Source organism: Channa argus, chromosome 7, assembly GCF_033026475.1.
Source record: "Channa argus isolate prfri chromosome 7, Channa argus male v1.0, whole genome shotgun sequence".
NCBI classification, from domain to species: Eukaryota; Metazoa; Chordata; class Actinopteri; order Anabantiformes; family Channidae; genus Channa; species Channa argus.
In genome coordinates this window covers 22,350,083-22,364,836 of record NC_090203.1, presented here as the reverse complement: position 1 = coordinate 22,364,836, position 14,754 = coordinate 22,350,083, and the positions used below count along the sequence as shown (strand labels likewise).

General features: G+C 37.8%; 1 protein-coding gene across 5 annotated transcripts in view; it reads right to left on the bottom strand.

Annotated features, from left to right (window-relative positions):
• The window catches only part of LOC137130040 (intermembrane lipid transfer protein VPS13B-like), a 298,799-nt gene extending 284,811 nt beyond the window's left edge, over nt 1-13,988 (bottom strand). For all 5 annotated transcript variants that reach the window (XM_067509626.1, XM_067509627.1, XM_067509624.1 and 2 more), the window contains exons 1-3: nt 13,859-13,988; nt 12,723-12,881; nt 9,272-9,415 (exon numbers count right to left, since the gene is read on the bottom strand). In XM_067509626.1, the coding sequence (XP_067365727.1) occupies nt 9,272-9,415; nt 12,723-12,869 (291 nt within the window). In that variant the 5' untranslated portion in view covers nt 12,870-12,881; nt 13,859-13,988. The remainder of the gene's footprint in view (nt 1-9,271; nt 9,416-12,722; nt 12,882-13,858) is intronic.
• Nucleotides 13,989-14,754: the final 766 nt, after the last annotated feature.

Here is a 14,754-nt window from a genome sequence, read left to right as displayed (position 1 = left end):
GGTTTGTTTTTGAACAGTGTGATATTATCGCCATGCAATGGTACTGTGATATATGATTGAATGGTATGGCAATTTATGAAAAATTCTTACTGTGCAGAAAATAATAACCAGTATACCGGACGAACTGTTAAAATGCTCAGCAGTAGACGGCATCTTGAACTGCTGCATTATCGTCACCTGAGAAGATACAATCAGCTTCAGTTGCAGTATGATCTTTCATTGAAGCTACAGTAGGTGTGAACAACATTGGAAAAAAACATACAGGATTTTATACTAGATGATCTAAATAACTCAATTTGGAAATAATTGATTGTTTTAAAATGATTGGGGTGATGTTTTTTGTGTAACACAACTTACCTACACTCTGCACAGTCCATGAATTCTTCACTATGGAAGCGGTATAAGTTGATGGCTGACCGGAAAGTGTAAGGACACACATCAGGTAAATGTGTGTTGTTAACTCACCAAAGAAAGTGAGTGCTAGTGTTGTTAACACTCACATTCACTATTGTGTTAACAACACTAGCACTCACTTTCTTTAGTGTCAATTGGATAAAGTTATTTGACCGTTTACTGAAAAAAATGTGCGTTTTCAATGAACAGTACTTTTGTACCCTGTCTGTGCACAGTACTGACTATGCATCTGACTTCAGTGCACCAAACACATGAGCAAGTGAGAGCTATGACTACTATTCTGAAGTGATATTGGCAGGGAAATAATGTTTATTTGTTAACTCATCCTGAAAGTATGGTCAACAAAGTGAAGTGTTTTTAGTCAACGTCATCCTTTCTATTTCAAAAGTAATTACACGTGGTGTCATGAATTTCCTGTATTCAATGTTGCAGATCATGCAGGCTCACATTGCAGTGAGAATGCCGAAACAATTTATCCCTAACAGAAGCCCACCAAAAGATCGGCACAGTAAGGACATTTATGCAAGTACTACGCAATAAAACTACTTAAGCTCAGTTTGTCCACGGACCACAGGGTCAGTGGTTCGATTCCCAGTCCTTCCTAGTTATGTGTCAACGTGTCCTTGGGCAAGACACTGAACCCCAAGTTGCTCCTGTTGGGTCAAGTGGGCACCTTGCCTGGCAGCCACCGCCTTCTTTAACCTTAGTACTGGCCTCAAATCTATACAACGCTTTACGTTTTGACAAGCGCATCATAGTGACATGGAGTAACAGACAGTAAGCATATGAAGAGTAAGACAAAACTTTTTGTTTAAACAGATATTCTTTGTTATAGTAAAGTTAATCCCAACAATACTTTACAAGTCAACAATCAAGAATTCAAATGTGTTCATGTGTTCAGTTTGGTGTAGACAGTAAATTACTGCTATCACTGCTTTCTCTTTTACACATTCAAGACATCATCATCTTATCTAAACTTTTATAAAAGATTATTATTGGTAGTCCCCACCCCTGCTCTTCCAGTATTATTCCACTTCACATACCCATCTGTTGTCTCACCTATGAAAATAAGACAGCAAAAAAAAAGATAAAGAACGCACCAAGGTTAAGGGAGACAGTGTGGAAAAACAAGTGCTTAACAGCATTATGAAAATTTCAAGAATAGGAGTCAAACAGAAAGAAAGGAAAAAATATATAAAAAGGGGAGGAGATGCAGAAAGTGAATGGGAAGGAAAATTGTTATTGATTTAGATCTGAAAGGCTCTGGTCCTTCAGATGTCTCCATCAGCTAACCACAAGCCCAGGCTGAGCATGTGAGGCACGCTACTTACGCTGGCACAGATACCCCCCAATGCTAATAACTGCAATGTGTTAGCTATAATAAAATACTCCACACAGACCCGACACACACACACGCGAAAAGTCACAGGCATCTTATTCAAGCCACATACGTAGACAATATGTGGGGGAATTCCTAAACGCAGTCATAGCTATCTGAACAAACCATTGTATCTTCACAGAGGTTCAAGAACATAAACGTACTAAAGGTATATTTACATTTTTTACTGTGGCAAGTTGCTGACAACTATTGGTCACAATTTTAACATTACATGTAACTGTCGCTCCTATGTCAAAAACTGAACCATCACTGTTCCGAGCTTTGCCCATCATGTCCTACACAATATCAAACAGCCTGTAAACGATGTATGCATCAGACCCCAAGAACAGTGAAAGTGATAGCTGAGGCTACTCTGACAACCTAATTACACATAAGGTGCAGCTGGAAGGCACAAATTGAAGGCTTGAAGACCTAAGGGTTATTTGAGGAAATAAATTATCTAAAAAAATAAATCAGAGAGAAATGGGCGAGAGCTTTTGATCCATGTTGAAATACTAAGGTCATACTGCCGGAGATTTGAAAATGCCATTGGAATGTACATTGTGCTTGCTTTTTGCCTAACTTCTATAAACCGATTGCCAAAACAACTAACATACAGTCAACAGTCATCAGTGACTAATAATTAAAAAACATCAACTTACTTTGGAAATAAATGTGTTTCAATGGCATCGTTTTAACTAAGCAGTAATGCCAGGGCCTTAATAGATAAGCATTATCAAAGAATACATTTCATATTTTTAACTTTCCATTTACCACTGGAACAAGAAGCTTGTCCCTGGTGAAACAGGCAGAATGTTGTCCTCCTGTTTATGAGGTATAATAACGTTTTAAAATCACAACTAACATTTAAAAAGTAAAATGTATGTAAATACATTTAAAAGGTTATATTTAAGTGAGAACATTTCAATTCAGATTACAACAATTAAGAATTTGATATCTGGTATAACTTCACTATGTCAGCAGTAAGATGTCTTTAATGTCACTAAACTCTAGAACTGTTGCTGAAAGCATCTAGTAGAGTAGCAAAACACTAACCCACTCTTCAGCTAATCTGGATTGTTTGGGCCATTTTCAAATCTTTCCCCAACCAAAATATGGAAATCCCGGCATTGTAAGCCAAAACAACCGATTTGATTTCATTAAAGTTATTTGCTATATCTCTTCAAGTCAACCAACAACAACCAAATTCTTATCATTTAATAGAAGCAATATGGTTAACATCAAGCCAGGCAGACACACCTTCCAAGATCTGCATGTTTATTATCTTTTCAGCTAACCATATGCCTGTTCCACACATTCTCCTTTTCTCCTCTCCCCCACCATAGAGAGTGACATGTTATTCAATTATTCATATTACATTCTTATTCTATTACACACACACACACACACTAAAGGGGCCCAGGCCAACCAAGATAAAAGCAAACACTACCAATTCCGGCACAATCTGGGGCAAGTGGAATCTACACCAACACACCAAGCAGACAGAGGGAACTCCTTACGAAACATGTTAGGATCAGCATTCCTCTGGTTTTAACAATAAGTGTTGCATATGGTTTTAAATACAGAATGACTCTATATTCAATAGATAGAGTGTTACAATCTAAGACTGCCAGTTACTAACTGCTGTGCATATGTGATTGGACTGGTTAAATGCCCTGCCTTATATGGCATCAGTATTTCTATACTAAGAGCAGAATTATTCATAGGTCAAAGGGGTGAGGGTCTGGCAAGTAGAGTACACTCTCAGCCTTAGACATAAAACACAGACCACCCACAGTTTGTGTAACATGAAGTCATACAAGCTCACCTTTCGCCACTGAGAAATTACACAAAAAAACCACTCACTTACTGTGTTACTCGTATTCACATTTTTCTAACTTCTGTAAAAGGCACAATATATCCATCTCTATATGCTGATGTCCAATAAATAGTGTTAAACATGTACCTAATTATATTAATTCACTTCTTCTTATAGTCCTATTTAAAACTTACTGTAGAAAATTGTGAATGTATGTGTGAAGAAAGCATTAATAAAAGTGTAAAATCTGCTTAAATTGCAAGGTAATCGTTTACCAGACAACAATAACACCAGGAGCCCCGAGCAAGTAAAAGGTTTCAGTGAGGGACTGCTGTAGTCCGGATGGCCTGAAAGCAAGGATTAAACTGTGAAGCGGAAGCATCCTGCCCAGAATGTATTGATCACCACTTGACTCACTTTATCCAGGAAGCTGCTGGGTTTAATGTTTCCCCAACTGCTTTACTGTGTCTCAGGACTGTCTGAGGGGAGGATGTAACCTCATCCCACCAGGAAACCAAACCTCAAAGATAAAGGAATGCAACACTGTGTGAAATGCCCTCTGCTGGAATGAAACTCTTGTGCACTGCCTTGTGCAGATTCTTTACATTTGTTTGGAACAGCAAACAGAATTATTGTAATGTAGAACTAAAAGTAGTAGTGGAAGAAGAGGATTCACAAATAAAGATTAGGTAAACCCATCACTGGTCTTAGTCGTCTCTTCAGTGTGATCAGAGTCAGTCTCACCTGACCTTCAAGTCTGGGAAATAAGAAAAAACCCCAATCTGTTTCTGTACTCGTTTTTCAGTGACAGACACAATTGTTGAAAGGGAACAAACAATAGATTTGAGTATTTCTAAGATGTTTACAGACCTAACTGAGGACACATAATCTGGAGGCTTTTTTCTAATTACAAAATGACCACATACAAGTACGGCCCCTTTAACCATTCCCCAGTACATATGCTCTGACATTCAGTCTACTTCTGTCATGCTATAGTTTTGTCTCTCATCAGAACACATGGCTTCCAACCTGCCTAAGGAACGAACAGTGTGCCAACATTACTCCATCTTTTTATTACTTACAGTCAGAGATGGGTTTTGTTACTGCTACAGGGGGCTAGATTCAAGGAAAATACATTTGCCAAAGCTCTGTGTCTTCATCCTCTGTCTTCTCAGTCCTAAAGACACAGCACTGCTGAGCTAATGATCAGACAGATTTATGCTGCAATCTATGTAAGCCATTTGCTCCTTGTAAGCCAGGGAATCAAAGGCAAGATTTCCGGATAGCACTGGGACAGAGATTATCCAGTTTGTGGTATCTGATTGCATACTTCCACGGGCTGTTTTTCTTGCTTGTTTAACTTTTTCCTTTGCATTCCTGAGTTGCATCAGTAAAGACACATTTGACTAAAAGTTAAATGACACAATGACAGCGAAAAAGGCATTTTTTTTTCCTCACTGTAAAACATGTCGACACTGTCTATGAGAATTATGTATCTCAATTTAAACCAGAAAGCAGACCATACCTACAAAAGCCACTACGACGACGTTGGTACCGAAGCTGGTAACAGTCCATACATCCCAGATTTCCTATTTAATGAGTTTGGGATTCAACTCATGTTCCAAAACCACAGGTTTACACGGCAGCATTCCGAAAATAACTCAACAACAGGGAATCAAATGTGTATCTGAAGTCCCAATGTTTCAAAACCTACATGTAATTGATTGATATTCAAATCTCATATATCCGACATACAGATTTGTGTTCGACTTTCCAAATAAAAACAGCAGTTCTTTGTCCAATAGGTGAAAGATTAAGTGATGGCATTTTTAGGAAATCTTTAGGGAGTTCTCTAATTCACATATATTACCCATTCTTAGACGCAATGAGGTTTAGTGGTGTCAAGTCCTAAAAATAGTTGGATGGAATCTAACAGAAAGGGCCTAGCTGGACCATATGCCAAAACAACAAGTCTCAGAGGCACCTCCCCAAATCATCTTGCAGCAATGCATCAATCAGAACCTCCACATCAGTGGCAAATGCTCTCAACGGCCATAAAACTCCTAGATCAAGCAGCAAGTTGAGCCAAAACCAGAAAGGCTCTCCTCGGTAAACCCAAGCCCTTATCTTTGTCTCGTAAAAAATAAAGGGTGCCTGAGAGTGTTATGATCCACTATAACTGCTATCCAGCCAGTTCCTCTCTGTCTTTGCTGATCGCACCTCATCTTCAACATCTGGAGCAGTTTACCAAGATGTCAAGAAGAAGAAAAAAATGTTCTCATAATTTTGCAACATTACATCAATGACTGCCGTTTGGTCTTTCATTAAGGCGTGACTTCACTCTTTACAATTTCTGTTACTACTGCAAGAACAAAACTAAATTTAGCTCTGCAATTATTCCAATATTATACCAAAGGTTTTATTCATTTCACTATTAGTATAGGGAGCATCTAGAGGGGAAGTAATGTCTTAAACAAAATCCCCGAAAAAACTGAATGAAAAAAAAAGTGTACAAATTTTAATAATAGCTGCCAAATGCTAATTCAGCCTTGAGATTTCAATGGGACTAATAATATACTAGATGAAGATTCCATTTTGCATACTGGCTCTGTATGGTGAATAATATTTTTTTTAAACCATTGTTTTATTCTGTTGAGCATTTAACATTTGCAGATCACTTTTTAAATTTGGAATGAACTTAGTTCAGACAGTTCATTGATATCAAGTAACTCAAAAGGGGCCACACTTAGTGTGTCTTTGCACAAGAAGAAAGAAGTTAGAGCTGACAACTCCAAAACCCTTTCATCCCCATGACCAATCTTCTGTTACATACATTTAACTCTTAGGCATTGACCAGGGCTTAGTTTAATTTCACATTGAGATGTCCACATTATTAACTGAGCTTACATATGAAGTTCAAATATACTGGCAGATGTATATTAATGCATGTACAATAAATCTGAAAGTTAAGAAAATGTTGTAACAAAACCTTTGAAAACCGAGATAATTACTAAATGCATTACAGTGTCTAATCTTTAAGTAATGAAGGTTTCATGTTAAAATAACATGCTCATAAAATCTCATGCTTTTTGTTTGTAAAATGAATGTCAAACACCAGTTGACAGCATTTTTTTCTATTACCAAACTTTTTGCACTACAAGTCATCATTACAACTTATTTTAAGCAATTACATTGTCAGCAGGAGCTGTAATCTCCAACTGCTGCTAAACACCCAAATTTCCACATTTGCTGGAAACTATAATTGTGAGCCGCTCTTGGTGCTTTGCAGATGGGCCCTATTGAGCAATATCCCTAATATTACCCAGTTCCTCTCGAGGGGAAACACGAACATTTAAAAGGTCCAAATAATTCCGGTCAAATTACACAACCCTTAATGAACTTCAAAAGACATACGGATGTTTTTACAGGCCAGTGTTCAGGCTTTAACAGCAATTATGAAAACAAACCATATTAATGATATCATTTATCATTTCCACACTTTGGTCACATGAGGCACACCACAAAGTTCCTGTCTCTACTGGAAAAAAGAAACACTAGCAATCTACCAAATTTAAAATGTAAAATTTTCCCTACACAGATTTATATTTTCAGGTCTTTTTAAAATGCTGTAGGTCAAAACCAAAATAACTTTAGAGCCTTAAGCCTTAACTATCATGGGCCACGTTTTACATGCAATTGTATCAAACTCTGTATCTTTCCTACAATCAGATTAAAACGGGACCGGGGCTTGTCATGTGTAATAACTGGATATCCATCTATTTAATCAAGTGAAATGTCTCTGGGCTGACTGAGGTAGGAAACCAGAACCACAGGGGTTGACATGGCTAATGCTGTCATTCGTAAAAACCATGGTGAAACAATAATTAAGTGAAATAAAAGGTAATGAAAATGAACATAATACATAACTCAAAAGTATATAAAGAAACAGGCTGTATTGTGTTGGCTTGAGGACACAGTAGTCAGTTTCCTGCCTCCCACTCACCTAGCAACGAAGTCTAGGAGCTCTTTTAAATTCCACATACTTCTGCTGTATGGCTCTGCTCCAAATTGTGTCTCATGGATGACTGAAATATTTCTTCAAATGGAATTTGCAAGTCCCCATTAATATTTATTTGAATGAATGTTTTTACAAAACTCCTGTAACAAATGGTTGTTTTGAGACTTACATGCATTGCACCAGCACTGCAACATGACCTTAAGCTGTGCTTTAAAAAAAAAACAGTTTAGATTTCCCCTTAACTATTCCATGAGCAGTAGTCACCTGCACGGTATGATATTTACCATTACTTCTAGGCAGCTAAAGCTCATGTGTTACAAATCTTTTCACTGCAGTCTATATAATTAGCCGTAATTGACTCCCCTTGAAATGTGTTTCTTCTGGGACATCTGGCCTTGAAACTTCAACCTTCTCATAAAGTCTCAGTGCCGAGCTACACTTTCAACTTTTCAAACTGCATGGGTGGCAAAGGTAGGAACAGGCTCCAACGCAAAAATAAATCTAAGAGTAATGTGTCACTTATTCCACACTTCAATGAAAATATTTATAAGATAACTGAAAACAATAATATTTATATTTCTCTTGGGACTGAGTTTATGGGGCATTGTTGTCAACTATTTTTAATGGAAAGTAGTTAAAACCATCTTGAAAAGTGTCTTTGTTTCCGTTTTCTTTGTCTGCTCTCCCCTTTTCATATGTTTTCTTATAAGAGTAGTTATTGACACAATATACAAGTATTGGGAATCAAGCCAGCCATAGCATAAAACTCAAACTCAATTCAATGCAAAATTACAATATAACCCTTTCAGGCTACATGCAAATCAACACCTCTTGACCGTAGGTTTTTTAAGATCACTTTTTTTGCAAGGAATGGCTCACATCAGCACTTGTGAATAGCAGACTGACACTGTTAGTGTTTTCATATGTTAAAATAGCTCTAAACCACACCTCCATTCTCGTTTCATTGATTGAAGTCCTGGGGTGTTTCTGAAATCATCCCTTACTCACTATATAGTGTGTTTGCCATTTTGATGTTGAGTCTGTAAATCTATTCACTATATAGTGCACTCAAAGTATCCCACAATCCATCACTAAAAGGAGAGTATATATCATGTAACATACTTTCTGGTAACAATCCCGCAATACAATGCTATCCATTATAGAGATGAGAAAATTACCATTGTCCGACTAGGTAAGTGTCCAAAATATTAATTAACTGTTTACTAATGAGTAAACTATTTAGTGTACATTATATAGGAAGCAGGGAATGAGTGAGTAGGGGCTGATTTCAGACACAGCCCATGTTTGCTAAGACCTGACTCCAGTTGATGTTTAGTGACATTAGAAAAATCTAGTGTTGCTATTCCTTCTTTCACCAACACTTTATTTATTAATGGGTGTCTTCAATAAATACATGAGAGATCAGAACTTTTTGTGTTCCATCAGCTTAGAAATCTTGTGTTAGTTTCTAATGGTTACTTTAGGGAAGATCAGGTCACATTTTATGACCAGTTTATGCAGAAAACCAGGAAATTGCAAAACAGTACTATTATTTTTTCTTGCCACAGATCTGAGCAGGTCTATACTGGACCTTCAGGAGCTACCATGGATAAAATGTTTGAAATATCAGTACAGAACTAACCTGAGCTCCATCCCTCAGCTTGAGAATGCACTCCATGGTGTTGATGGTGATGACTACAGGCTCTGAGCCCAGCTTGGTCCAGGGTACATGTATACGCAGCTCATGGATGTGACCACTCATGAATGTAAAGGGCAGCTTCAATTCCTATAAATATTCAAGGATGCAAAAGATGCAAACATCAGTTAGCTATTAAACTATTAATAAGAATGTACAGCACAGTATTGCATCTGCAATGGGGAGACTTTTGCGAGAGCCCCCTATCCATCCATCTTAACAGCTCTTTGAAAAAAATATTTGAAGACGAGAGGACAGTAAAAACAACAGCTTACAGATTACACTTCTGTCACGCCTTTAACAAAAATCAGTCAGATTCTCTCAGAGGCAGACGAATCACTGTTCTGCATCTTGAACTACTCTGTGTGAGAACGAGTCCCATGAAACCAGATTGCCTACACACAAGCTTCACATGCCTCCTCTGTACATCTATGCCAAAAAACTAACTAACCAAACATTTCTAAAGAAAAGCTGTCATGGATTTACAATGTATCTGCTCAATAATCCTCACAATGTTACACTACAAATTACTCCTTATATTAAAATGATTATCTCCAATTGCACATTTTAAACATGGTACTGTATACATGAAATGCAGTAAAACAAAGGAAAATAGAAGACAACTGCCAAGGTTTTGTCACACAGCAAAATCCTAATACAATTCCCACTGTCGGTTGGCTTAAAGCTGCTTCCAATAAAAACTTTCATCACAATGTCTGTTAGGTTAGGTAGTGTTTGGTCTGCTCTTCAGAAGCAGTCAGAATCCACTCAAGAGAAAAGAAAATTCTTTTAACTTATGGCAGACTTATCTAATCCAGACATTACAAATGTAAAAATGGGAACACTGTGTCAAAATAAAACTGCAGAGCAAAATGTCTGAGTAAATCTATCAAACATCCTCTAAAGTGGTGGTTACGATACTATGTTTGTGCCTGGTTGAACAGCAGTAATGCATGTTTTCTGATCCTCTTTACAGTGATAGACTAAACCTTGACTATACTGTATTACATGTGGCTAAAGTTGTAGAAATGACTGAATGCCAAGTAATGTGCTGGCAAAACACTTGCTTACTCTCCAATTATAAATTAATTTTGAATCAATATGTGCTTTAGGTGCAGACAGGCAGCTTTATTGCTAGCCTATAATTGTATGCTACATGAAGAAATTAATAATCATTTCTATGCATAGACCCGAATTTTATGGGCTCAAAAACGAATTGAACAAACTGTCAACCAATAATAAAATTGCCAATTTTAATAACAAGTTGACAATCCTTTACCATTAATGACTCAAGACATCAGAATTCATCCTGCTGCATTTGTCAGTAGCCATGTCCTCAATAAACACAACAAACACAGTCCTTTGGCACTGTAACACCAGTTCCACCATAATTCACAGATAAACGGCACACTTGAAATAACCTAAGGACCATTTACCTGCTTTCTGAAAAATGAACTCAAGAGAATAACACAATCTGGACATTCAACAGTTGATCAGCCATTTGAATCCCTAAAATGTGTAGATCTAAAATTGGTTGTAATTCTTACATGGTTCATAGAACATTGTTTGACAAAGTCCTTAAAGTAAAGCAGGCTGTCTACACTTAAACTACATCTTTATGGTTACATTTGAGATCCATTGTGGGGATGTTCTGAGTCAAAATGCTGAAATTCAATATCCAAATACTTATGGACCAGACTGTTTATAAAATAGTGTACATGACCTTCCAGGAATCAATAAAGGTAAAGTGAAGACAGTGTAATCATTAAGGTCTACTGTCAACCCATCAGTGCATCATTTTAGGGGATGTTTGAAAGATTTTTTTTAGGCATTTTGGTCTACAATATTATTTTAAAACAGCGTTTTGTATTCATACTGGTAATGTCTGGATTTGATCAATCTGCCATAAGTTAAAAGAACTGTCTTTTTTGTGAGTGGATTCCCACTGCTTCTGAAGAGCAGACCAAAACACTTTCCAACTCAGCCGAGACTGTCATGAGAGTTCTTACTGAAAGCAGCTTTAAACCAAGTAAGAATTCTATCTGAACCTGAGGGTTTTTTTGTTATTGGGTTTCTGTGCAAGTCATTAGTTCGTCATAACAAACACCATGTTCCAGCATATTGTTCACAAGGGTAGCTGGTACCAGAATACCGTAGGTCTCAGGTCAATGATTGATTTTGTGGTCACATCGTCAGATTGAGGCCATATCTCTTGGACACTTGGGAAAAGAGAGGAGCAGGGCTATAAACTGATCACCACCTGATGGTGAGTTGGACCCAAATGTGTAGTGACTGTGTTTTGGGAATGCCAGGTTAAGATTGACTAGCAGATTGGTGCAGCATCCGTTGTGTTTAAGAGGAAGCTAAGCCACAGGGCAAGGTGTTCAATTCACTAGTCAATCTATGTTCCACCTATGGTCATGAACTCTGGGTAATGACCGAAACAATAAGATTACGAATACGAGCGGGGTGAAATGTGTTTCAGCCTCACTCTGGGTGACGCCTATTGGAGGCCTTTCAGGCATGCCAAGTTGGTGGGAGACCCCGTGGTAGACCAATAACACATTGGAGAGATTTTACATCTCATCTGGCCTGGGAGGGCGTCAGAATCCTGGCAGAGGAGAGAAAGTCGTCTGGAAAGCCTTACTAAACCTGCTGCCACCATAACATGACTCTGGATAAGAGGATAATGGATGGATGGATGGATGGATGGATGGATGGGAATTCTATTAGCATTTTGCTGTCTGACAAAACCTTGGCAGTTGTCCTGTTTTGCTTTGTTTAACTGCTTTTGTTTTAGACAGTACCACATTTAAATATGCAAGCAGAGATAATCTATTAACAGTATACAGACGAATATTTTTTATGCCATCAATAAAAGTTGAAGTAACATTTTTAAATTTTATTTTTTTATTAACAAGTGCAGGAAAGAGCTATTTGGTAATAAGGTAATGACATTTCAGTGAACATTAACACCGAGACACAGATGGAAATCTAACAACCCGTGTGACTTGAGCAACATGGACCATGAACTCAAGTAGGTAAAATACACTTGATTTCAATGTCCAAATTAAGACTCTAAGATGTCGAAAAGTTTCGCACTAACTCTATTGAGTTTGCCTGGAATGTGTGTATTATGATTCAATTTACATATTTATCTGCAGATTCACAGCCAAAACATAAACATATTAACTATTAACGGCTCTTCTGCAAACATGAAAGCGAGAATTGTATTTATTGCCTGCCATGTTCCATTATTGTGGAAAAGCAGGGGTACTGATAATTGTATGTCACAACCCATATCTCCATACAAGTTTTCTTTGTCAGACCATCAATGAAAAAATGCCCAAAACTAAATCTGGGGGGAAAAAAAAAAAGAAATCTGAGGTTACAGTACCTGTTCCAGCACATCCAACTTCAGGTCTAACTTGCTGAGTACCACATCTCCTCCCCAAAGAGACAGCTGCAGGTCAGTTGGTTTCAGATTCTTTATATATTTGTTCACGTAGCTCATCAGGAGCGGTGTGACATAAGACTCCAACATGTTGTCCCCGTCCTGAAACAAACACAACACCAAACTTTGAACAAAACATTGTGATGTCACAATAGTTTTTACATGTACATTACAGCCATTTTTCCTCAACGCTCAAGGACCCCTGTCCTGCTTGTTTTCCCAACTATCCCTGCCATATCCCCTGCTGATTGTCTGGATCAGGTATGTTCAGTCCATCAGAAGCTAGAAGATTCCATATTAGATGAGGGTGGAGGGAGTGAAAACAAAGTAAATCGGCGTCTTCCAGACAAAAAAAACAAGCGGGACAAAACCTGCATTATTGTATTCCTGCGAATTTATTAACGTTTCTTTTGCCATGATGTCAACCTCATTCAAGATAATACTACGTTTACAGTATTGATCAATGAATAGACATTTTCACCACATATATTCTGTTTTCATACGACAAGAAATGACAATAATTAGGACTTCATGGCAGCTCACAGTACACTTCACTACAACCCTTAAAAGGAGTCTGACAATTGATCAAACACATGCTGCACAGCTTTTCCTGCTATGACAAGTCAAAATATCGTTACGGCTATTATTATGGGCTCATATTCTAGAAATAAAGACATTTTACATGATCATTTTATAGAAATATCTGAATTAAGATTGCTTGCGAATGTTAACTTCATTTTCTATGCCTATGACTACAGGGGAAACGCCTACAGTGATTCCCTAGTCCATTTCAAATAACATAGCAATGTAACTAAATATTCTGGTGTTTTAAATGAACCGCTTTTGTACTACGTAGTAAAAAAATGTAAAAAAATGTAGCTGTCGTGGAGTAACGCTATTTAACTTTGCTATGCAGGCTAGGAAGCTAACGTTTACTTCCCCAGTCATTCCAACTAATGTTGTATCCACCACAGTAGCAGAACACAGAAGCTAAGCTAAATGAGAATAAGTCGCCGTAACTTCGTTTCAGCTGCTTAAAGCCTGTGGCCACTGGTGAAAATAATACGTCTTCTCCTTACTTGAATTACGCTTGTATCCTTGTAACGATTTCTTGACTACGAAGTTTAATGTACCCTAATCATTTCTTTGGCTAATGTTAGCCATAACTATCTCTCAGCAGCTTCGGTACCAACGTCATCAGTAAACAGCAACGCGGCTTCCGTATGCTTGGTGTTGCCTTCATAGTTTATAGGAAATTTGCCCGCCAAAGCTTAGTGCTCCCCCACAGACCGTTTAACTACAGTATGCTGTGTGTGCACCGGAGAGACCCTCTTGTAGGTTATATAACCTATTACAAAAATGAGTAGCACGCGAAGTAGTAGAACTTTCTGTTGATGCAAAATTAGGTGACATGTTATTTAAAGGACAGACTTCTTATATCACTCAACATAAAATCCATGAGAACAAAAAGCCCCTGGAATATAGCATTTTCCCCTGGGTCGGTTATTACACTGCATCGCCAGGTGCCGTAGTTCCAGTTGGTTTATTTTGATAAAGTTGTAGCACATAGGTTGTTATTATTACGGTTATTCGTATATCTAAACAATACTTTACTCAGCTATGGATTTGCGAGGAGCCCACGAAAGGCATCACCCACGTAATATTCGTAATTTCTCTTGCACGCCCCTTGACCTTATATGGCAGTTGAAGCTCACTTGTCCTGATGATAAGGGAATAACTTTACAATGTACATCTCCTGAATAGCGTAAATGCGTAGATATTACATTTTGCAAATTGGTAGGCTGTGTCGTACAATTCAATCGCAAATCAGGTTTCGTTTCAAGAACAGAAATTCCCTTCATTTAGGCTACTGAGGCAGCGTTATTTTGCAGAAGTTAGTGACAGGGAATAAACTAATGAAGACCAAGAGAAGTATTTCGGCCGCACAATTGATTTGGTTGGTTTCTAAACACCT